Source organism: Ovis aries, chromosome 5, assembly GCF_016772045.2.
Source record: "Ovis aries strain OAR_USU_Benz2616 breed Rambouillet chromosome 5, ARS-UI_Ramb_v3.0, whole genome shotgun sequence".
Classification (NCBI taxonomy): domain Eukaryota; kingdom Metazoa; phylum Chordata; class Mammalia; order Artiodactyla; family Bovidae; genus Ovis; species Ovis aries.
The window spans coordinates 58,192,134-58,214,864 of record NC_056058.1 but is presented as its reverse complement, the minus strand read 5'-3'; the positions used below and the strand labels follow the sequence as shown (position 1 = coordinate 58,214,864).

Sequence of the window (22,731 nt, the reverse complement as noted above, 5' to 3'; positions counted from 1 at the left end):
ACTTTATTTTCAGAAAGAAAAGTATTTGGGCTCTGATGGAACTATACATAGTGGATACTCCCTTTTCACTTCCTAGTACTCCTTGGAAAGAGCTTTTCTCATTATCTACAGGTCACTTCTTCTGCAGAGCCATGTGCTCTGTGGCTCAGCCAGCTGAGAAGGAAGGGGAGTATTTGACACTTTGCAAGAATGAGTTAATCTCGGTGAAGATGGCTGAAGGCGAGTCTGAGTGGGAAGGTGTGTCCTTGGTGACGGGTCAGCGGGGCCTGGTGCCAGTGTCAGCCTTGGAACCCCTGCTTCTCCCTTTCCACCAGTGAGTAGCCACTCAAATCCTGGGAGAGGGTCCCAGAGTACACTGAAGTCTGCACAGAACAGAGTAGGTACATTTGTAGATATGGACATCCATGGTGCCAGCGAGGGGACAAACCTGGATGCTTTTTATCTTTTTTGTTTTTTTCAACAGTCAAGATTTGTACAATTAGATGAAATGGAGAAAACCCAAAATTTCAAATGGACATTGCATTAAAGAAGAAATACACTGCCTGGTCTCCAGTGCAGTGTTTGTGGGGACTGGGGACCATTTGTACCAGAGTCACTTGGAGATTTTACTACAAGTTTATATCCCTGGTCTTTCTCAGTCTCTCTTGGGGTTGGATCCAAAAATCTTCAATTTATGTAAGCTCCCTTTAAATATCAGGGGATGTTTTTCACACTAAAGTCTGAGAATCCTTACTGGGAGGTAGTATAAATTCCATCAGAGTGACAATAAACATGATTCCAGGCCATGGGCCCTGTGTATCAGAGAGTCTGACAGTAGAATGGAGTGGGATCCTTTGTTAGTTATTTAACTGGCAAACTAATTGCTGGGCTAGAAAATACCTCAGGCCTGTTAAGCTTCCCTCTTTTTCATAATGCTTGATAAAAAGTAAGTTCTCAATGAATGTTTGCCACTATTAAAATTAGAGTAATCTAAATGATAATAATACTTATCATTATTACCATCATTGTTATTTTAATGAATTATTCTGTTCACTTTTAAAATTTTTTGAAATCCATGTTTGCAAACCCTGTGTTTCCATTGGCAGATGGTTCCTAAAGAATTATCCAGGAAACTGTGGCCTTTCCAGGAAGAGGGATTGGGCAGGCTCCTATCAGATCGGTATGGCTGAGTTGAAGACAGTATTAGTAGGGAGATAATATTGCTCTGCCTCCTACTTTATCCACAGATTTGGAGTCAGTTGATGTGAATTCCTGTCTCATCTCTGTTGTTGACTCCATTTGGGGAAGCCAGTTATACCATCCATAGACATGGGTTCCCTTGCCTGTGAAGTGAGAGGTCTCAAATCAGGGCTATACTGTAGATATAAATGGCTCCAAGGGCAGGCAGAACACACAGATGCATGGAGAGCCTGAATAGAAGATGATGTTAGGAAATGGTGGGGACCGTAGGGTTTTAAAGATATGTGGGTGAAGAAGAAGCCCCATGTAGGCCAGATGTGGCCTCCAGGCTGCCTGCTTTCAATCTCTAGTCAAAATGTTTTCTAATCTCCTTTAGAATATTGTGCTTAGGAAGATTAAGAATGCTTGGCACATAGTGGGTGCTCAGTAAATACTTGTTGAATAATGAAATACATGCATACATATATGTGCATAAATATATGCATACATTTTAGTTAATCTCTCTATGTATGTGTGAGTATATATGGGCTTCTCAGGTGGCTCAGTGATAAATAATCTACCTGCCAATGCAGGAGACACAAGAGACATGGGTTCGATCCCTGGGTTGGGAAGATTCCTGGAGAAAGAAATGGCAGCCCACTCTAGTATTCTTGCCTGGAGAATCCCATGGATAGAGGAGCCTGGCAGGCTAAGTCCATAGGGTCACAAAGAGTTGGACTTGACTGAGCGTGCATGTGATGCACATACTTATATATACATATACACACATAAATATACACACACATATATATATATAAACACATACACATATATCTGTAAGTATATTTATATCTACTAGATAATAAAATTTAATGTTTTCATCTTCATCCTTGGAGCTGCCTTACCACACCTAGCACAAAGTGCAATTTTTAAAGTTCTGAGCTCAAATAACACTTAAAAATATACAGAGGGAATTATCAGATCCAGACAGTATATCTAATAAATAATCAACCATAAACAAGATTTTTATCTGTCTGAGGCAGTATGGTCTTGTAGTTAGGAACATGGGGCTGTGAAGTATGTTCTGGGTTCAGATTCTATCCCTACAACTTAAAACCAGTGTGACCTCAGCCTATTTGTGATGTGCCCTCACTATGCTACAACTTCCTCAATAGCAAATGAGGTTACTGTAAAACCAACTTCAGATTTGTCATGGGAACTAAACCAAGTGACATCTATAAGTCAGTTAGTACAGTTGTGTCACATTGTAAGTGTTTAACTCATGGTAGATACTGTTAACCCCCAAAGCAGTGGGAACTTCTGATTTTGAAGACACAATCAACAGCTAGGGAGTTGGCCAGTCATAATGGCCAAAGGAGCCAGAAAGAAGTGGAGAGATCTTACAGTGGTCCTCACCCTGGTCTGTAGATCTGTGCTAACCATAATGAAGTGTTTGCTTGGTAATGGCAAATAAGACAAAGTAGGACAATATAGTGAGCTTTCCAGTTTTACACAAGCTGCCTTTATTCTGTTTTAAGAAATACCTAGCATTGTGAGATATTTCCTACATTTGTTAAAGTTTCTTTTATAAAACAATGGTGAAAGTAGATGATAGTTCATTTTTTGAATTTCCTAGATTGGCCAAATGAAAAGCCAGTTACCCTGGATCATTCCTGCCAATTTCTTTCTTTATTTTTTTGAAGAGGAGGGAGAAGTTTCACTGGTCCTTAAAAGTTCTGAAGTCTTGGGAACATTTCATTTCATATTACATTGGAAGCTAGTGAGTGGCTCAGCTGTTTCTGCCTTATTTGGTTGACCTGTGTGTTGTTTTCCCACAGGCAGAGGAAAATGTAAAGCCTGGAAGGAATATGAGAGGGAAGAAAAGGACGAGCTGAATTTCCACCAGGGAGAAAGCATTGAGATCATCGGCTTTGTCATTCCTGGGCTTCAGTGGTTCATTGGGAAGTCAGCGCTCTCAGGAGAAGTGGGCTTTGTCCCCACCAGGATGATAGATCCTGATTCTTATTCCCCAATGTAAGTATGACAGGTAGACCATCTGGGATGTGCTGGAGCAGGGCCACTTTCCCCAGTGGTCCTGTCCCATTCTGTGCAGGTTGCAGATGAGCTTCAGGGCTTCGTAGTAACACAAAGCCATTAGAGCACATTCTGACAACCTAGACAACATGAGGAGTGATAGGAAGGGAGGGAAGAAGTCAGTTCATTTCAGCAGATGGTCACTGAGACCTTCCTCTGTGCAAGGAGAGAAGCACAACCCTCCAAACTCAAGGCCTGCTCTTAGACCTTCCCATCCAACCAAGGGGCCCCATCAAGGGAGTGCATGCACAGGGACCTGTAGACTATTGCTTAGTAAATGGAGAGTTCCCTCTCACGTAGGTCTATCTGCTGCAAGTTCAGTGTGGGAAGTCAGTGTTGGCCAGGATGACAGAGTGCCTCTTTTACTGTTTCCTGCCTTAAATCCAAAAGGCTTGGTTCTGAGGCACAGAACTACCATGTGACCAGTCAGCAGCAGGTGACAAGCCTGCTCCAGCCACCCTGTCATAGAGTCCTAGAATACCTCCAAGTCTCTCTGGGTGAGCATCCTGCACTGGGATAGGAAATAGTAAAAAGCCTGGGTCCAGGAAGTACTAGAGGAAACACAGAGTAGGTAGCTAAACTTGAGATACTGTGGCCCTCCACGTGGGGAAAACATGGCCCAAGCAATGCCTTTGGCTCTGAACACTCAGACTGGAACTCCTTCCCTCAATGAAAGAGCCACTAAGGAGAGAGAGCCAAGAACAAGCTTTTTCCTTTGTAGGGAGAGGGGAGAGAAGGTAATTTTCCCTACACAAACATGTGGGAACCCAGGTACCTCTATAAGAGGAATGACTCACTGAGTTCCTGGAGAGGTATGGAGTACAATAGGAGTTTATAAGGAGGTAAACTCTGTCAAGAGAACTTTCCTCAAAACGGTAACATTTGAGTTCAGCTTTGCATGATATAAGACATTTCAACAGACATAAATAGGAAAGGAGGTCACAGGTAGGACAGTGAGGGAGATATTGAGGAGTGAGTCATGTTGTTAGGAGCCGCTCACCAGGTAGACGCTAGTGTGGCAAAGGTTCATGGGGGCCATGATGTGAAAGGAAATGCCAATGCCAAGGACCTGTCCTTCACCTGCCAGGGAATGAGGAGCCACTGAATGTATGTGAGCAAGGGTGACATGATGTGCCTGGGACTTCTGTCTAAGAAGCCAGCTCTGGCTTTGGGCGAGCTATGCATGGTCAGGGGATAGCCTGGAGGCAAGGGACCAATAACAAGTTTGAGTTCAGGGACATTTAGGAAGAAGCAAGGGGACTGGAGAGGAGAGAACACTGCTAGGCTCAGTCAACACTTCAGAGATTGTGGGAGCTTTACAAATATGGATCCTTGTGTCTTGCCCCTAGAAGTTCATTCTCATTGGTCTGTGTGGGGCCTGGGTCGCTATGATTTTAAAAGCTCCGCAGAGGGGCTAGTGTACAGATTGGGTGAAAACTGCTGCTCTAACTATCCCCTCAATTTACCGCAGGGGTAGGTGAGGATCCCAGGAGTGAAATAGCTGAACCCATCCCAGATTTCTGATGTTAAATCTGGGGTTCTCTTTCAACAGCAGAGTCCTGAGCCTCTGATGAAAGGGAGAAAGAATAAAAAGAACAGAGTCTCTGTAAATGGGAAGAACCATTTACAGAGCAGAGAAAGAAAGAATGTAGTGAAGGAGACAGCTGAGAAGGAGGAACTACTAGCCATGTGGGAGATGGGGGGATGCTTAACACTGTGAAAGGGCTTTGAGATTGACCATTGAGAAGTCATTCACCATGAGGAGGTCACTGGTCATTGGAAAGTAGCATAGCTCAGTAATAAAGAGTTTCAGAGCCAGATTTCCTGATAGGCATTTATAGCCACAGGAGCACATCCTGTGTCTCCATTAGCTTACCAGTGGGTGACTTCAGGTATGTTAATTTGTCTCTCTAAGCTTTAGTTTTCTCATCTGCAAAATACATACAGTGTTAGTATTTGCCCATAAGATTGTCTTGAGTTGAAATGAGCTACATGTAAATCCCTTAGAATGGTGTCTGGCATAGTGTGTATGAGGGTGTGTGTGTGTGTGTATTATGATCAATATATATTAACTGTTATTATTGCTGTTACTGTTGTGGGTGGTAATCTTTGAGAGGCCATTAAATAGGCTATTGAGGGTAGGTGTCAGATTTCATCAATTATATTGGACTTCTGTACCTCATACCATGGGTTTCCCTGGCAGCTCAGCAGTAAAGAATCCGCTTGTCAATGCAGGAAACATAGGTTCGATGCCTGCGTTGGGAGGGAAGCTCCCCCAGAGAAGGAAATAGCAATCCACTCCAGTAGCCTGGCAGGCTACAGTTCATGGGATTGCAAGAGTCAGACATGACTTAACAACTCCTCATACCATGCCTCAAGTGACAATAACCCAGTACTACTAAATTAATCTGATCATCACATTTTAGCTGGCTTAGTTGCACAGGGTACACTCATCCTGCAGAATATCATCCCCTGTATCACAGAGGTGGTAGGACACCTTCTCCTTACTTGCACAGTCACCTGTTGGCCTCCACCTGGTCACCTGTGGGACTCCATGCACCAAAGATTGCACATTTGGTAGGGCAGGAAGGGGAGAGTGGACAGGAGACAGAGAAGGGTGGCAGAGGGAGAGGGGAGGGGTACTTGTTCATTGCACACCCCCAAAGCACCCTCTAGATTACAGACACTCTCAAAACACAGCAATTGGATTAAAACCCCACAGACAACCTGCCGCCTAAAGCAGCCATGGTATGGACTAGGAACAAGCCATCCCTGTGTGCTGTGCTGTCCCTGTGATCAGGCCACTGGGTGTCACTCTTAGTCTGTGTTTGGGGTCGGGTTTCTGAAGATGGCCCAGCATTTGCTAAAGTCTCTGCCCTCTCCTCGCAGCTTCCCTCCGTTTGATGGTTTTTTATTCTCTGAAGTGTTTCTATAACATATGTATGTGTGTATGCATACATGCATATATTTTTTGATTTAACCAAATTGGCTGTGTATTGACAATGAAATTTCTCAGAAGCTGTTTTCTGAGTCAGATTTAGGTCATGCCTCTGACACGTGGGACTGGGATCTTGCTTATCCATGGAAGCAAATTTTTGTGGGTTTCTCTTTTTATAGCTCAGGTTTCAATATCAGCTACCTCGTTTCACAGCAACAGTAGCTGGAAAACCCATTCTTAAACCTTGGGCAGGTCTGTCTGAATAGACAGTCTTTGTATTTGACAAAAGTAACTTTGAAGACTATCACCTTTTTAAGAGTGACAGAAGGCCACATTTGTCCTCTTTTTTCTTTTTAAAGCATTTAATGTGTTTATGTTTGAGTTTGTGTGTGTTTTAAGTGAAAAAAAGTCCTTAGATATAATTGAAGATGCCTTTTTACCCCCTCATACTTCCATTCTCTGATCCTGATTCCATCCTATAGGCCAACACTGTTTGAAATTTCTAGTCTTTATTCTGATACACTTAAAAAATTGACATTTGTTTATAAATGAAAATACTATGGTTTTGTGTATTAAAATTTTATATAAATGTTTTTTCTACAACTGGCCTTTTCCACAATTGACATTATAAATTTAAGATTTATTCATGTTGTAAAAGATATAGTTAATTTTTGTAAAGTGTTACTTACAAGAAATTTATATACTTAAATGCCTACATTTAAAAATAAACAAGATTGAAAGATTAATGTACTCAAAACCAGATTTAAGAGAATAGGAGAAAAGCCAATATTTCATGGTATTAAATGTTAAAAAATTTCTTTGTTAATCCCCTCTTTTATTCTTATTGTTTATCTGTGTCTTCTTTATAATTCCATTTCTTGTGGCATCTATTTTTGTTGATGAGAAGTTTGCTGTTTCATAACCATTTCTTTGCAGTAGGTAGCTTTTATCTCGCTGTTTTTGTTAAGGTTTTGTTTTGTTATTGATGTTTTGCAATTGTACCGTAGTATGTCTAGCTTTGATATATCCTATTATTTATAGCAAGTTGTCCACTTCCTTCTCCATCATGTACACCTCTAGGTAGATATTTCAGTGGAGATCTGTGAGTTGGTAAATGCTTTCCATCTCTTTAAGATACTTAAAATATACTCTTGCATGATCATTTACATAGGTGTAGAATAATATCTTCAAAGTGTAGAGTGAAAATTAATTATTAATATAAAATTTCAAATCCATTTTGGCAGAGTTTTGTCAATCTTATTAGTCTTTTCAGGAAACCAATTTTTCTTTTGCTGACCATCTTTATTGTTTGTTTTCTATTTCATTAATTTCATATTTACCTTTATAATTTTTCTACTTTGCTTTTATTTTATAAAGTTATGTTCCTATCATTTATATTTAACTCTTTTATTCCATGAGTTGAATAGTTAATTAATTGATAATTGAACCCAGAAAGAATGATTAGGAGAAATAGAAAATCCAAAAAGACTTATAACCTTAATGAAATAGAAATCATGTTTAAATTGTATTATTTTTATTTATTTTGCTTAGGACTTGGTGTGCTTCTTCAATTTGAAGACTCATGTCTTTCTTCAATTCTGGAAAATGCTCATTCTTCCTTTGAATATTGCCTCTCTCTCATTCTCTTTAGTCTCTCTTCTGGAATTCCTGTTAGAGGTATGTTGGACTTGTCATTCTATCCTCAGTCTTGCTTAATCAGTTCTTTTATACTTTTCATCTTTTGTCATGCTAGGCTACATTCTGGATGATTTCCTCAGAATATTCTTCAGTTTCACCAATTTTCTTCTCTGTTGTGACTAAACCTGTTGTTTAACTTTACTCATATGGTCCCAAATGTCCATGCTTTTATTTTCACTTCTAAAATTTGTATTTTACTATTTTTCACATATGCTGTTTCTGCTCTTATAGCCCCATATTTTCATTGTAGCCTCTATTCATTCTTTTTATTTCATTATTTTAACCATGCTTATTTAAATTATCTTCAGATTACTGTTAGTTCAATTGTAGTGTTGATCTACCCATTTGTGCATTTGCTGACTCTCTTCAATAGTTCATTTTCTTGTGTGGTTTGTATTTTCAGTTATGTGAATGAACTTTCAACATTTTAAAAGATGGTCTTTGCCTGAAGCATTTACTACAGAAAGCATTCCAGCAGAGCACTTTTTGCCTTTGCTGTCCCTGGAAACTTAGAAACTCAGTAGTTCAGATCTGGTTCTCTGATAGGGTACCTACATTGTGCAGTGTAAATTCATATCCCACACCTTGTAATAGTGTAAGCCTAGGTGTTTTATTTTTTCCAGACACTCAGACAGACAGAAAGCGTGTTCTTGGCAGGTTATGAGAAGTTTCCAATCCCCTTTTATAGAAGTCGCAGCACTTCTAGATTTTAGGCCATAGGGAACACAAAGCTATTTTGGGAGCTCCATTCAGCTTCCCTGCTTCACACAGGTCCAAAGTCACATTCTGTCCCTAAGTGGTATTAGCAGGTCAGCCCCACCTCTGAGGGCCAATGTCCCAGATGAGAACCACTAGCATCTCTGGACCATCTACTCTAACTTACCAATTTGGCTTTGCTTTTTCCTTTTGTTTCTGGTTCCTAGGAATTTCCCTTTCTCTCTTTAAAGACTATATTAAAATGTTTATCAGATTTTATCCACGCTTTGTCTATGTATATGGTGGCAAGTAGCCCTGTGCTTCAGCTTCTTGTATTTCTAGAAGCCCTACCACACTCCTTCTAAGTCCATCTCCATGCCGGCAAGCCCTAATTAATTTGTCAAGCTTCTTGGACTCTCTCTAAATATCTGGGGCTCAGGGCATTAGCATATTAGCCATAGGCAATGGACACAGAGGCAGAAGACCTCAGCTTCGGTCTCAGCTTTACCACTTTCCAGCTGTGTAATTTTGAGCATGTCACTAAACCTTTCTGAATCTTCATCTACAAATATGAACAAAAATACTTACATCATAGGATTGTTATGAAGAGTAAATGAAATAGTAAATTCAGGAATGGGATCATATTCTTTTTATCTCAAATGAGTTTAGATGTAGAATTCAATCACATGCTCTTTCAAGAATGGAATATCTTAAACTACTGGGGAGAATCTGGAGGTCAAGCCAGAGAGATAGGGGTTCCATAAGACAGGGAGGCTTGGTGTACTGCAGCCCAGGGGGTTGCAAAGAGTCGGACACAACTGAGCGACTGAACTGACTGACTTAAGTATTGTGTCAAGAGCTGCAGATGTCAAGACAAGCTTTAGTGCCAGTTCTGCCTCTAATCAGAGTTGTGACCTTGAGCAGTTCACATTAGTGGCTAGTTTTCTCAACTAGAAAACAGCTACTAAAGTGGCTGACTTTCAAACTGCATTTATCTGAGCTACGGAGACAATGGGTAAGTGGCAGACCATGGCACTGCATCCCAGCTCTTCCCTTAATCATGCTTGAAGTAAAGAAGCTCCTCTTATATCCTGCTTTATGGTTACCTAACCACAGACTGAACTGAACTGAACCACAGACTTTATTTTTCTGTACCTCAGTCTCTTCCTCTGTAAAAAGGGAATAAGAATAGTATATGCATCATAGGGCAACTGCATGCATTAAATGAGTATCTGATTCATAATAAACAGCCCCCACAAAGTATTAGCTGGTATTAACACTTGGGCTTTCAAGTTATTTTTGTTTTAAAGCTGGATTCTGAAGTTAAAAATACATTGGGAACAAAGAGATATTAAATGTTGTCTAGATGGATATTGGACTGAATACTTATCCAAGGCACTTCTAGTTTTCATGTTCTTTGATTTTATGACAGGTATCTAGCTGACAAATTGGTTTTAACAATTAGTTTATACGGTAAAGTGAATATACAGAGCTCTGTTATTTATAATCATTTCTTCTAGCCCCCTGGCCTTCCTTCTACCCACTTCCCATGCCTCAGCCTTCTTTCCTTCTCTTTATGGTGCATAACACTGTTGTGCTGTGTCATGGAATCTGATGTCAATATCAGCTGTGAAGGGTTTCTTCTGACTATAGTCAAGCTTTCTCCATTGTTCCTCTAAATTGTGTCATCTGTCCTGAGTGTTTTCTTGAAATAATCTGTCAAAGAAACATCTTTTAATGGTCCTTTTCCAACCCCTGCATTTAGGACAGCCAGTTCCTATTTCTTTCCCTAGAAATGGTCACCATGTGGTCTCACAGAATGGGTAGGGGTTGAAGGAAGGGGTTTTGTTTTTCTTGAGAGATGGAGATTTAATTGGAGGGTTGTTTTCATGTGCCACTTCTTCAGCCGCCACATAGGTCGGTTCTGCACAGATGAGGTGCCTCCAGCTCTTCTTTGATGTACAGATAAAAGCATTATACAACAGTGAGATGAGGAGTCTGATTTCAGCTCTGACTGAGTAGGTTGATGGCTTCTCTGTGTCCTTCACTGCATTCTAGGGTAAAGAGAGAAGATGTCGTGTCTGAAACCTTGCACTGATCTGTGTCCATGTCTTTTGCCTCAACACAGGAGCAAGAACTCCGCCTTTTTCAGTGATGAGGAAAAATGCTCTCTGGGGTTCCTGGGAAGTGACAGGAAAGCTGAGTGTGTCAGCTTCCTCCGCACACTTGCTCAGACTGACATAACATCTGTCTACCAGCTGAGTGAGTATTTGCTTCTCAACTGCCTCCCCACCCCCCGAGAAAGCCCAAACTCCTCAAGATTAAGGAATTGTTCCTAACCAAAAAGTACAGTATCTCTAAAGTCTAATCACATGCATGTATGTGGGGCTGTGATCACAGTTCAGTTGATGACCTGGGTCATATTTGATTAGCAGCATTTTCACTTTGGATTTCAGATGATTCTAAAGTCACAGGGACTTGGTGCCTAAAAACTATGAGATGTAATGAAATCAGTTCAGCTATAGAATGGGAGGCTGGCCATATTGAACCTTCCATTCTAAACTGGAGAAGAAAACTTCCTGGGTTGTGGCTGAGGGTCTTCCTCCTAGGGCTGAAGTAGGTCTGGCCCCACAATAATAAAGGTGTGGCCATAGAACATTATAGATGGAAAGACCCTAAGAAATGACTTCTCTCATTTTATAGATTAGGAAGCTGAGGCCCAAGTGAATTAGCGCCTCAACCAGGATAAGAACTGCCCTCCCCTGTCCTCTAGTCAGGACAACTCCTACTTCTCCACATTGTCCCTGACACAAAATGACTTTGGACTGTTGGATATGTCAGTCTTGGGTGAGTGAGGAGCCTCAGTACCTAGCACAGTTTCAGTGGTGTCTGAATGACTGACTGACTGAATGAATGACACTCCTTTCCCTTACTTTGTGAGGGGTCCCCTGCTCTGTGTCAAGAAGTGCTTCATCCAATGACAGGGTTTGAGGAAGGATTCCTGTTTCTCCTATCTCTTCAGTGATGGAGATACTGCGTCTACTCCTTTGTGGCCACATTAGATGGCACATATTTCATGGGTATGGCCAGAGATTCTGCAGAAGGACTCACAGGCTAGCCTCTGGAGCAGAAGTGGGAGTTAGAAACTTTCTCCAGGCACAGGAACATTTGTGATTAGCACCTTGCCCAGGTATCAGCACCAGCCCAGGCAGTACTTTCTTACTACGGGCAGATCACACTGCTGCACCAAGCTGAACCAGGAAGCTGAAGTTATGAATGTAGCCTGGTAGTCAGGAGCCAAGGTCTGAAAACCAAGGATTAGGGGCCTGCTTTGGAGGTAGGGGTGGCTATAGACTTGGATCCAGGGTATCTGCCAACTGTTGACCCAGTGGTTGAGGGAGATCCAGGGACAGATCTCAGGCAGCCCATTAGCTCTTATCTACAGACCAAGGGTGCATCTCTGCTGGGTGCCAGGCTGCACTTCATGGCTTCACAGGTTGTCCCTGGCACCAAGGCAACCAACAGAAGGGGCATCCTGTTGGTAAATTCCATTCTTTCTCTGAGAGGAAGTATTTTTTCTTTTGGTAATTCCTAATTATTTGTGTTCTTGGGGGTCCTGGCCTAAGAGAAATGGTTGCAGTAGGACAAGTACATGTCCCACAACATCAGTGAGGGACAGGTGCAGGAACCCAGAGCCCAGCTCTCTAGCTCTGCTGTGTTTGGCTGTAGGACCTTTTGGGGTTGCAGATATCAAGTACCTTCAATGACATTCACAGAAGAAACCTTCTGCTGAGAATAGCAAGTGGAGGCTTGATTTGGTGAGGGGCCTGCTACCCTCAAAGTTCACTGGAGAGCTCAGGGTAGGGGCACAGGTGGCTGACTATTGCTACTTTGCCAGGAAGAGGTAGAATCTTTTTTCTAGCAGCCCCTGTTCTATGGAGCACGAACCTGGCCTTCACCTCCACAAGCTCTACTGTGGCTACTTTGGCCAAGGGGGTCAACTTCTTTGCTGCCAAGCCCAAGGTCATCTTTTTGGTTTTCACCTTATCTTATTTCATTTTTGTTCACTTTTGAACACGGTGAAATGTGTTCATTTTTGTTCACTTATCTTGTTTCACTTATGTCACTTTTGTTAGATGGCTGCACCATAAACCACCCTGGTCTCCATGATTCCTCTTTTCTCTGTGCCTTTCCAGTCTCCTGGATTGGCTCTCAGCTGCCAGTAAAATGCTGATGTTTTCCCAGCTCATTCACAAATCTCCTCTAACCACTCCTCCTCCACCTGCTTTGCTTTTCCTTCCAAATCCTTCTTCTGGGACTTTGAGACATTCTTTGTGACATAGTGTCAGTCACAAATCCATGTTTGCAAGTCTCCACTTTTCTCCTTGGCCACAGATCTATTTCATTCTCTGCTAGAGCTCCTACAAGTACTACAAATTCAAAATGTCTAAAGCTACTAGAGATTGTGCTTTCTCCCACCTCATCCCACCACAGTACTTCAGGGAACAAGACTTAGGAACCTCAGATGCTTCTTTACCTTCTTTTCTTAATTATTGACATTTGGTCACCTCATCCTATCATATTTACAAAGCACATTATGCACACTGAATCTGTCTGTTGAATGGGTAGATGACAGAGGAAGGAAGAAGGAAGGCTGTACACATGGAAACGAGAGGCAATGCCACATGCCAAGAGTGTGCTGCCCATGGAGTTTGGTTCATGGCTCTGTCATAAACTCACTGAAAGATTTGGGCCTTAAGATTCCATCATCACCCCTGCCCTGCATACTCACACCTCTTGGCATGGAGCTCCTGTTTCTGTCTTTTCTTCTCTGACTCTGTTCTTATTTCTACCTCAGTTCTCAACTGTATGGTGAGTGGGTTAAACCAGATAGTCTTTAGGTCCCCACAGCACTGATGGTGAAGGGGAGATGCTGTCTTGTACCTTAGGGACAGCAGTTGGTCTGAAACACAAAGTGTCCAAGGGGCCACTGGTCCAGGGAACGCATGCAGGCATAGGCATACTGGACCATTCTGACCTAACTCAGGTCTGTCCTTCATCTCTATCCAGGTGGGTTTGAATCCATCCAAAGTCTTCCAAACGATCTGAGCGGTGAGTAGAGATCATGCTGAACCAGACCTCCAGTCCTGTGGGACAGAATCTTGTCCTCTTGCCAAGAGCTGGCCACAATAGTTGCAGGTACTTAGTGTTGCCCAATTCTGCCTGTCCCTTACAGTGTCCCAATCCGAAGGCTTCAAGGAGACCCGGCCTGGTGGAGCCTGGGAGGAGCATCAGGCCATGGGCTCCAGACAGTCCAGCAGCTCTGAGGACTCCAGTCTGGAGGAAGAGCTGCTTTCAGCTGCCTCAGACACCTATCATCTGCCGGAGCCTGATGACCTCGATGACCCAGAATTGCTCATGAACCTGAACACTGGTCAGGAGGAGGAGGAGGCTGAGAACTTCGCCCCCATATTGGCTTTTCTGGATCATGAGGGATATGCTGACCACTTTAAGAGCCTCTATGATTTTTCCTTCTCTTTCCTCACGTCTTCCTTTTATAGTTACTCTGAGGAGGACGAGCTCATGGCCTACCTGGAGGCCTCGAGAAAGTGGGCCAAGCGGAGCCACATGACCTGGGCCCACGCCCGGCTCTGCTTCCTCCTGGGTCGGCTAAGTGTCAGGAAGGTCAAACTCTCTCAGGCCAGGGTGTACTTTGAGGAGGCCATCCACATTCTCAATGGGGGATTTAAGGATCTATCCTTGGTGGCTGCCCTGTATATCAATTTGGCGGCCATCTACCTGAGGCAGAGGCTGAGGCATAAAGGCTCATCCTTGCTGGAGAAGGCAGGTACCTTGTTGGCCTGCCTGCCTGACCGGGAGTATAGTACCAAGAGCGAGCTGGATGTGGTGGCCTATGTGTTGAGACAGGGCATCGTGTCAGGCAGCTGCCCACTGGAGGCCAGGGCCTGCTTTCTGGCCATCCGATTGCTCCTAAGCCTTGGCCGGCATGATGAGGTCCTGCCCTTCGCTGAGCGCCTGCAGCTCCTCTCTGGACACCCTCCCACCTCAGATGCTGCAGCTACCATCTTGAGTTTTCTCTATGACAAGAAATATCTGCCACACCTTGCAGTGGCTTCTGTCCGGCTGCGTGGAACTCCGAGTGTCCAAGGGATGGCCCTTCCAATTTGGCAGGTCTACCTGGTCCTGCAGAACACCACCAAGCTCGTTGGTATCTCCTCCCCAAGCTGGGGTGAAGTTTCTTCCCTGGCTTGCCCGGCACTCAGGCAGGCACTGACTTCCTGTGAGGAACAGGCAGACTGGAGCACCCAGAGGGTCCTGTGTCTCATCCTGTCCAAAGTGTACCTCCAACACAGATCTCCTGATGGTGCCATCCATTACCTGAGCCAAGCTTTGATGCTAGGCCAGCTGCTGAGTGAGCAGGAAGCTTTTGAGTCTTCCCTCTGCTTGGCATGGGCCTATCTCTTATCCAGCCAGCCAAAGAAGGCTTTGGACATCCTTGAGCCATTCTTATACTCCCTAAAGGAGACAGAGAGTGTTATCCACAAAGGAGTGGTCTATAACCTCATGGGACTTGCACTTCAAGGTGAAGGCAGGGTGAACAGGGCAGCCAAGAGCTATCTCCGGGCCTTGAACAGAGCCCAGGAGGTAGGGGATGTGCGCAACCAGGCAGTGGCTTTGGCCAATCTTGGCCATCTGACCCTTAAGTCCTGGCCTCAGCAGCCAGCCAGGAACTATCTTCTACAATCTGTGCAACTCTATTCTACACTCCAGGCCAGCATGGAGACAGACATGGAATTAATACAGGTGCTTCTCTGGTTGGCCCAGGTCCAGGTGTATGGACGCCAGCTGGCTAGTGGCCGCTTTTGTTATGAAATGGCATTGCTGTTTGGCTTAAGGCATCAACACCTGAAGAGTGAGTATGTCCTCTGCTGCTGAGATGCTTTAGAGAAAAGTGTTAGAGGACATTTTTTTCCTTTGTCCTATCTCCAGTCATCTCATCCATGTTCCTGCTTTATGTTCAGGTCAGCTTCAGGTCACCAAATCCCTCTGCCATTTCTACAGCTCTGTGTCCCCCAACCCCGAGGCATGCATCACCTACCACGAGCACTGGCTGACACTAGCTCAGCAACTCAGAGACCGGGAGATGGAGGGGAGGCTGCTGGAATCCCTTGGACAGCTCTATCGGAACCTAAACACATCCAGGTGAGTGCAGGCTCAAGGACTCTCCTAGAAACATCTTTCCTTCCTTCAGGAGAATCAGTATACTTTCCCTCACAAAGTTAGGTCCAAATGTATATGATGTGTTTATGGTATCATGGAAAAGAATGTTGTCTTTGCAGCTAACACACATTGTAAACTCAGTGCCACCCATCACTTATTAGCTGTGTGACTCTGGGCAGTTTTTATACTTGCCCATGCCTCTGCTTCCTCACCAGTTAGTGCACACGGGACACTTGGACAGTGCCTGATAAGGCTCGATCATGTTGGCTATGTTACAAGTAATTACCTGTGTGTCTCTATAACAATCCATCAAATGGATGTGGCTGAGGGTGCATAATTCAGAGAGGTGGCAATTATTATACTGAGGACCATGGAACTCTCAGGAGGTCTTCATTACCTGAGGACAGTTGGTATTAGAGAAAAGACACAAAGTAAATAAATGCACAGAAAGCAGGGGTGTAAAATTGCACAGTAAAAAATTTTGATGGTAACTTACCTTTAAAATGAAACTAGAAATGATGAAACTAAGTTTATTTTCACTTTTTAGTTAAGAAGCTAAGGTTATAACTGCAACGGTGCACTGAGTCGTAGACTAAACATAGCAAAAGAAGTGTTTTGTGATTGACTTTTTGGGACTCTCTTAGAAAGGCTCATTTTTCAAAAATATCCCAAAACATAACTGTTTTACCCAAAGGCTTTTTTAAATTTTCACTCTTGATATTTAAATTATTCTCAGGTGAACTATCCTGCCATCTCTTGCTGATTTTCCTTTCTGTCTCTTCAGATCTGCCTGATCCTCATTTGCCAGTGGCATGGCCTGCAACTCTGCTCTCTAACAAGCCTTTAATTGATTCCATTAAACTCTGCATGGTTTATATTTGATTATATACTTTGCAATAGATTGGCATTGTAGGATTTATTCATAATTATGAATGACTTCTAACATGGGGGAGAGATGATTGCTAGGGTTGAGCAAAGAGAAGTAATTGAGGAAAAGCTATTTAAATGATAATTTTTGCTTTTCTAGGCAACGTGGTAACCTTGGGCACCTAATAATCAGATAATGAAATCTTTCTTTGTCTTTCTTTCTCCCATTCTGTCTCCCTCTCCCTCATCTCTTCCCTCTCTCACAAGAATCAGGTATCCTCTAAATATCCCATTGTCTTTTGTCCCAGGAATGGAGTTTTAGATCATTGCAGCCTGTGAGGGGCCAGGAAGCCTGGCCCCAGCCCCACTTTGTTTCTGTTCAGAACACCTTAGGAATCTGTATAGTTTGGGAGCAGATCCAGAAGGTAGGCTTAAATTAATCTTAGAGATGAGATAGTCATATATTCACGGTAACACATAGTGAGAATGGGCTTTGGGAAAGTTGACTTTTAAGGAACAGGAGTATGGGTGGCAAATATGTGTCAGGTTTATTGCCACCCTTCCCTGTGTGCAACTTCAATCTCAGATTAATTGCTGTGCAGTGATTAATCACCTACCCAGCTGCCATCCTTTGCTCACAGCCTTCCTCCTGCCTCCAGCTGTCAAAAACCACTGATATTCTAAGGGAAAAGCCAAAGAAAAAGCCCTGGATTCTGTCAACAGAGTGCAGAGGTCTTTCTTAAAGCAATATGAAGCACCACTGGATTTCTTAGGTGTGAGGAGTATATAGAGAGAAGGGAAAGTGTGTAGCTGGAGTTGCTCCAAGGAGTGTCTGGAAGTCACAGGCCACAGAGCAGTGAGAGAAGAGACCAATACTGGATTAGGAGTCAGGAAACCTGAGCCTGCCATGAGCTTATAACGTGTCCTTAAATAAGTCATTTCTCCTCTTGGTTGCCCCATTTATAAGGTTAAACTGAATAAGGTGCCTTCTTGTTCTAAAATGTTAAGTCTAGAATGAGCCAGCTATGCTATGCTGACACTGGTAATGGCCGTGTTAGTATAAGAATTCCTGTTGCCTCCAGAGTCTTGGGTTTTGGAGGCAGATTCTTAAAGTTTTGGGCCTTCTAGATCAGAAACCTAAACTTTTGGGGATTTTTAAAGACTCTGCAGTAGCTTCAGAGGGTCTTGATGTAGTGACTGTAAACTCCAAGTGGGCAGACCTGGTGTCTAGCGTAGAACAGAGAGACATATATATTTGTGTGGGCATAAGATGTTTACCCCTTTTCAGGATGCTCAGTTTGTCAAGAACATGCTATAATGCTATATTTATTTAGCATGTATAAATCAACTACTCCTGCAAAGCCTTTGTGAAAAAGAATAGAACAAAGACCAGCTAACAGAAATCGATAAACAAGTGTTTCCATGCACCTGGAGGTGGTTACTGTAATTTAGCTCTAAGCTTCCTGGTAGCTGAGGTAAAAAGGGGGAAACCATATGAGGTTCTCATTGTCTGATAAAAAAAAACAAAACAAATGTATCTGTTGGAGCAAATTTATTCCTGGCACTGACTTCTAGGAAGAATTTATTAGGTGGGTTTTGATAATGGTTTTTTCGACTAAATTCTCGTCATGGAATTTCCATTCTTAACAAAGCTCAAAGCCATATCAGGCAAAGGCAGGAAGTGTTCATGGGCGAGATGGTAGGCATCTGCCGGGGCAGGTTTGGAGGGAGAGGAAACAACACTTTCAGCTAAGGGTTGCTGGATCTGTCAGGGAACACTTCATGAAGGTGATAACATTTAGAGATGCCCTTGAGGGATAAGAAAGATTTTGAAAACTGGAGAAGGGTAAGAGAAGACCATTTGGGACCAAGGGTCTAACTGTAGCAATGGAAAGGGGAGGACACATTTGAAAAACATTTTGTAGATTTAACAGACCGGGTTTGATGTTTCTCTGGGTATAGGTACTAAAGGAGAGAGAAGACTATAGCCTACTTCCCGGGGAGGGATGTGGAGGTTAGATGGGGGTGCAGGGGTTTACAGTGGGCCTCTGGACTGGCACAGTCAGCATCCATATAGAAAATGGTGGTCATAATAGTAACAGAAGACATTCAGTGAGCATGCACTGATTACCAACCAACGTGCAATCTCAGGATGACCTTATGAGGAAGAAAGAGTGAGTGATTTTCACTACCCATACTGCTTTTCTGCTTACTTACATTCCTCCTATTTGAAAGGTTTTCTCTAGTGTTCAGTGATGGTGAGTAGGAAGGCAGGGCAGTAGATGATGAAAACTTTGGCTCAGCCTTCAGAATTTTGTCTTGAGACACTTTGCTGTTCCTTTGTTCAGTATATCTTTTGAGAATTGCTTTCTTTACTTTCATGGTGATGACTACAGAATCTAGTTTGATGAAGGCTTTCAGTCTCTCAATGAGAAAGGTCATTAGGGGTCTTGTCTTCTGTCTCAAGGTGACACAATATAGACTTTAGACTTTCTATAGCCTCAGCTGTAGAGCTGAACCAGGTGGGTTACTTGAGAACTTTATGGCTCTATTGGATCAATTCGACTAATACTTGCTGAACATGTGCTATGGCCCAGACCCTAGTTTAAAAGCTGACAAATGTCAGCCCAGTCCCTGAGCTGACAATGCTTATCGTCTAGGTCAGGAAGTAGATATTATACACATACTCACTGCAAGTATCACATAAATGTTGCTAAGAGACACAAAGGATGTGCATGTTATTTTTCAGAAAGAAATACCTTGCATGCAATACGCCTTAGCAAAGTAATGATTCTTTGCATATAATACAATCCCTAGATGCCTAGAAGTCATTTTTCATGGCTTTTATTCTTATTCTTGTGCATCTTACTCCTATGGAACTGAAAAAAATGTTTCAATGTTTGGTTTTCAGTATAGCTAATATGACTAATCCCTAACATTTTTGGAATCATAAACAAGGAAAGAATTGCACTTGCTGACATGTTCTTCTTTTATCACAAGCCTAGGATGTACATCACCATCCATCTTTTTCCACTGGGGGCACTCTGTTCAAGGTTTGAGTTTGCTTATGTCCTTCAAAATTTTGAAGTTGTTAAAGTGGCAAAAGAAACAAAAGCCTTTCCACAGTTGATTTCTGGGCCAGAAATTGAGCACTGTTTGAGGGTCTGTGGGGGAGCTGTGGAATTTGATTCTCAGGGTTAGATCCTTGTTTAAACAGAGTTTATTACCTGGTCTTTATTGCTTACCCTTCAAAGCCTTATTTTTCCCATTTGCAAATGGATATGATAATAATACTGTTCTCTTAGTGCTGTTGTGGTGATTAAATGAAATTATGCATGTCAAGCCCCTAGTGCGTGCTAAGGTCTCAATAAATCATAAGTAACAATTACTGTCAGTGCCGTTATTAAAGACAAAACAGCAGAAAGCTACATATAAAGCTTTGAAATGAGGAATGCAAACATGGACAAGTTTTTTAAAAGACCCCTGGGTTTCTTTATTTGCAAAATGAGCTAAGAACTTTCATGGCTGGGGATTTCTTGAGGATTAAATGAAAGGATGTGTACTGAAAATTTGTATCCCAACACCTGGCCCAGGGTCAGCCCCTGGTGAGTGGCAGTTCTTATTATGGAAATTGGATGAGACCAATTAGTGGAGGCTGGGCTCTGGCCAGAGGTCCAACATTCATCCAGGCAGGGCAGGGATCTGGAAAACCCCAGCAGGGGTTGGTAGGAGGAAGTCTGGGAAGGCAGGTGTACTGAGGTCACCTCACCACAGACTCATGGCTGATATCCACACAGGAAGGAAGAAATGAGGATTCAGCTGCAGAGATTGAATTTTGGGGGCAGAAAAAAATGAGAAAAAGAGAAAACTGAGGGTTTAAGAGGAGAGGAGATACTATGGCAGGGCCTGGGCATAGCTGGCTAGGAATTCATGAGACTTGGGATCAAGACTGATTTCATAGTCTTCTACCAGCTGTTCTCCTTACTTCTTTGATTTGGGAGCTGAGCCACACCTAGAACCTGCAGGTATTGACTGTAAGAATTGGCATGCTGGGACATTCCAGACCAAGCTAGTGACTCATCTTATATAGCATAGCCACTGGTAGATGTAAATACATGGGGTGGTGAGTGGTGGTAGGAAAGAACCAAGGAAGCTGGAGACCACTTCCCAACTTTAGACCATAAGGTGCTTGTCTTATACTGGAGTCATGAATCAAGTATAAGTCTTGGTGGAAGCAGTGGTCTTTGGAAAATCCATGCACATGGAGTGTTGATAGAGTTATGTGGGCATCTGGGTCTCTCTAACTCCTGCCTTCCCCCTTGGAGTATTTTTTGAGGAACACTGACCTCCTCTCTTTCATAGTCACAGTGAGCTCAGAGAGAAAAGTTCTAAGATCAAAATGCATTCTTGTGAGTTGATTTCTCTGTGATAACCCACATCTTGCTCCCTGGGGGTTTGGAGAAAATAACCATATCCCAAGAATGTCCCAGGATGAGATGTATGGGTCCTGTCTTCATTAATTGTTACAGTGGGAGTAGGGGGAGAAGTGGAGGCCAGGCCTGTAGACCTGTTATCCCTGCTTGGCATTAAAGGGGTACAGAGTGGGTGAGAAAAGGTTAGGGCTTCCTATAGTGAAGGAGGCCTGTGATTATCAGGCCAGGGAGGTTGGTGACCACTTCAGCATTGTGTGCAGCTTCTCAGCTCACAGCACAATCTCAGCAGCAAATCTGACATTCTGGTTCTTGACAGAGAGTGGCCACTGCCCATCCTTGATGTCAGTAAATATTATATCAGAAGCAGGGCAGCAGAGAATTAGAGTTCTCTCTTCTCAGGACTTACAAGGGCCAAATGTCTGGCAGTTTCTCTGAAGGCTAATAGCTGCCTCGTTGCCAAGATGAATCAGGGCCTTATTAGTCAAAAACAATGCTTATTTCCATCACTGTGAACAAGGGGGTCTGGAGCCTGGGTTGCCTATCAAGAGATGGAACCATGTTTGATAAGGACCTCCTAACTATTTACAGACTTAGTTGGTAATGGTCAGTGTTTCTAGAAGGATTTGCATGGTTTGGTGTTTCCCACACTTCAGTGCAAAGTAGTATAATCTAGGTGTGTCTTAGAAATTCAGATTCCTGGCTTGCTACTGTGATGATTCTGATTCAGTCAGTCTGAGAGATCTCTGGGAGTCTGTTTTTAATAAGCAACCCAGGTAATGTTGGTACAGGTGAGTCATGAATCACACTATGAAGAACATGGGTATTGTGGGATGAGTCCTGGGCTGAGACTCAGGAGAATGGAGTTCTGGCCTTTGATTGTTCCCCAGTGTGGTGTGCAGTCTTGTGCAAGTCACTTCCCATCTCTGGGCCCATTTTCCCTATGAAATAAGGAGAGAGTCTCAACCCAAGTTGCACAATAGAGTCACAATAGTAGCTGATAAGGAGCTTTGACAAAATGCTGCTGCTTGAGCTAGAGTGTACCAGGCTAGCATGGTATGTCAACACATTGAGGTGATGACTTTGCCTGTGGATGCATGTTTAAAGAGTTTCTAGATGATTCTAATTATTGCTGAAGTTGGTGATGCCCAGTGTTCCTTCTTGCTCTGGAATTCTGAACCTGTGCAACACTTTATTACCTATGCCTCATTTCTTCATTAATCCCTGATGTGAGGGGAACAGTTTTCTACATGAACAATTTCCAAATAACTGAAGAGTAGTCTGTTAAACACCAAAACTTTCCTCCTTCTTTGATTTTTCTTATTATAAGAACATCAAAATCTTTTTAATGATTTACAGTTACCACTATGGTCATTCTTTTGTGCATTTACTCAGTAAGTATGCATTTGTCATCCACTGTGTTAGGTTCTTATGAAAAATGTTATAGTGTCATGGAAAGATAGTTGGATCATGGGCCAGTAATCATAAAAATGATAATTAACATTTAAACATTTATCAAGTGCCTACTCTATGTTAGGCACTGTTCAAAACACTCTATCTCGTTTACTTCTCATAAGCATCCTCTGAGGCAGGTACAGTTACATCTCC

At 42.9% G+C, this 22,731-nt stretch overlaps 1 protein-coding gene across 3 annotated transcripts in view; it reads left to right on the top strand.

Moving 5' to 3' along the window:
• SH3TC2 (SH3 domain and tetratricopeptide repeats 2) overlaps positions 1 to 22,731 on the top strand; it is a 67,642-nt gene that overhangs the window by 25,854 nt on the left and 19,057 nt on the right. For all 3 annotated transcript variants that reach the window (XM_004008952.6, XM_042250649.2, XM_060416550.1), the window contains 7 exons: positions 112 to 313; positions 1,086 to 1,159; positions 2,997 to 3,192; positions 10,713 to 10,846; positions 13,655 to 13,696; positions 13,821 to 15,518; positions 15,628 to 15,808. In XM_004008952.6, coding sequence (XP_004009001.5) covers positions 112 to 313; positions 1,086 to 1,159; positions 2,997 to 3,192; positions 10,713 to 10,846; positions 13,655 to 13,696; positions 13,821 to 15,518; positions 15,628 to 15,808 — 2,527 coding nt within the window. The remainder of the gene's footprint in view (positions 1 to 111; positions 314 to 1,085; positions 1,160 to 2,996; positions 3,193 to 10,712; positions 10,847 to 13,654; positions 13,697 to 13,820; positions 15,519 to 15,627; positions 15,809 to 22,731) is intronic.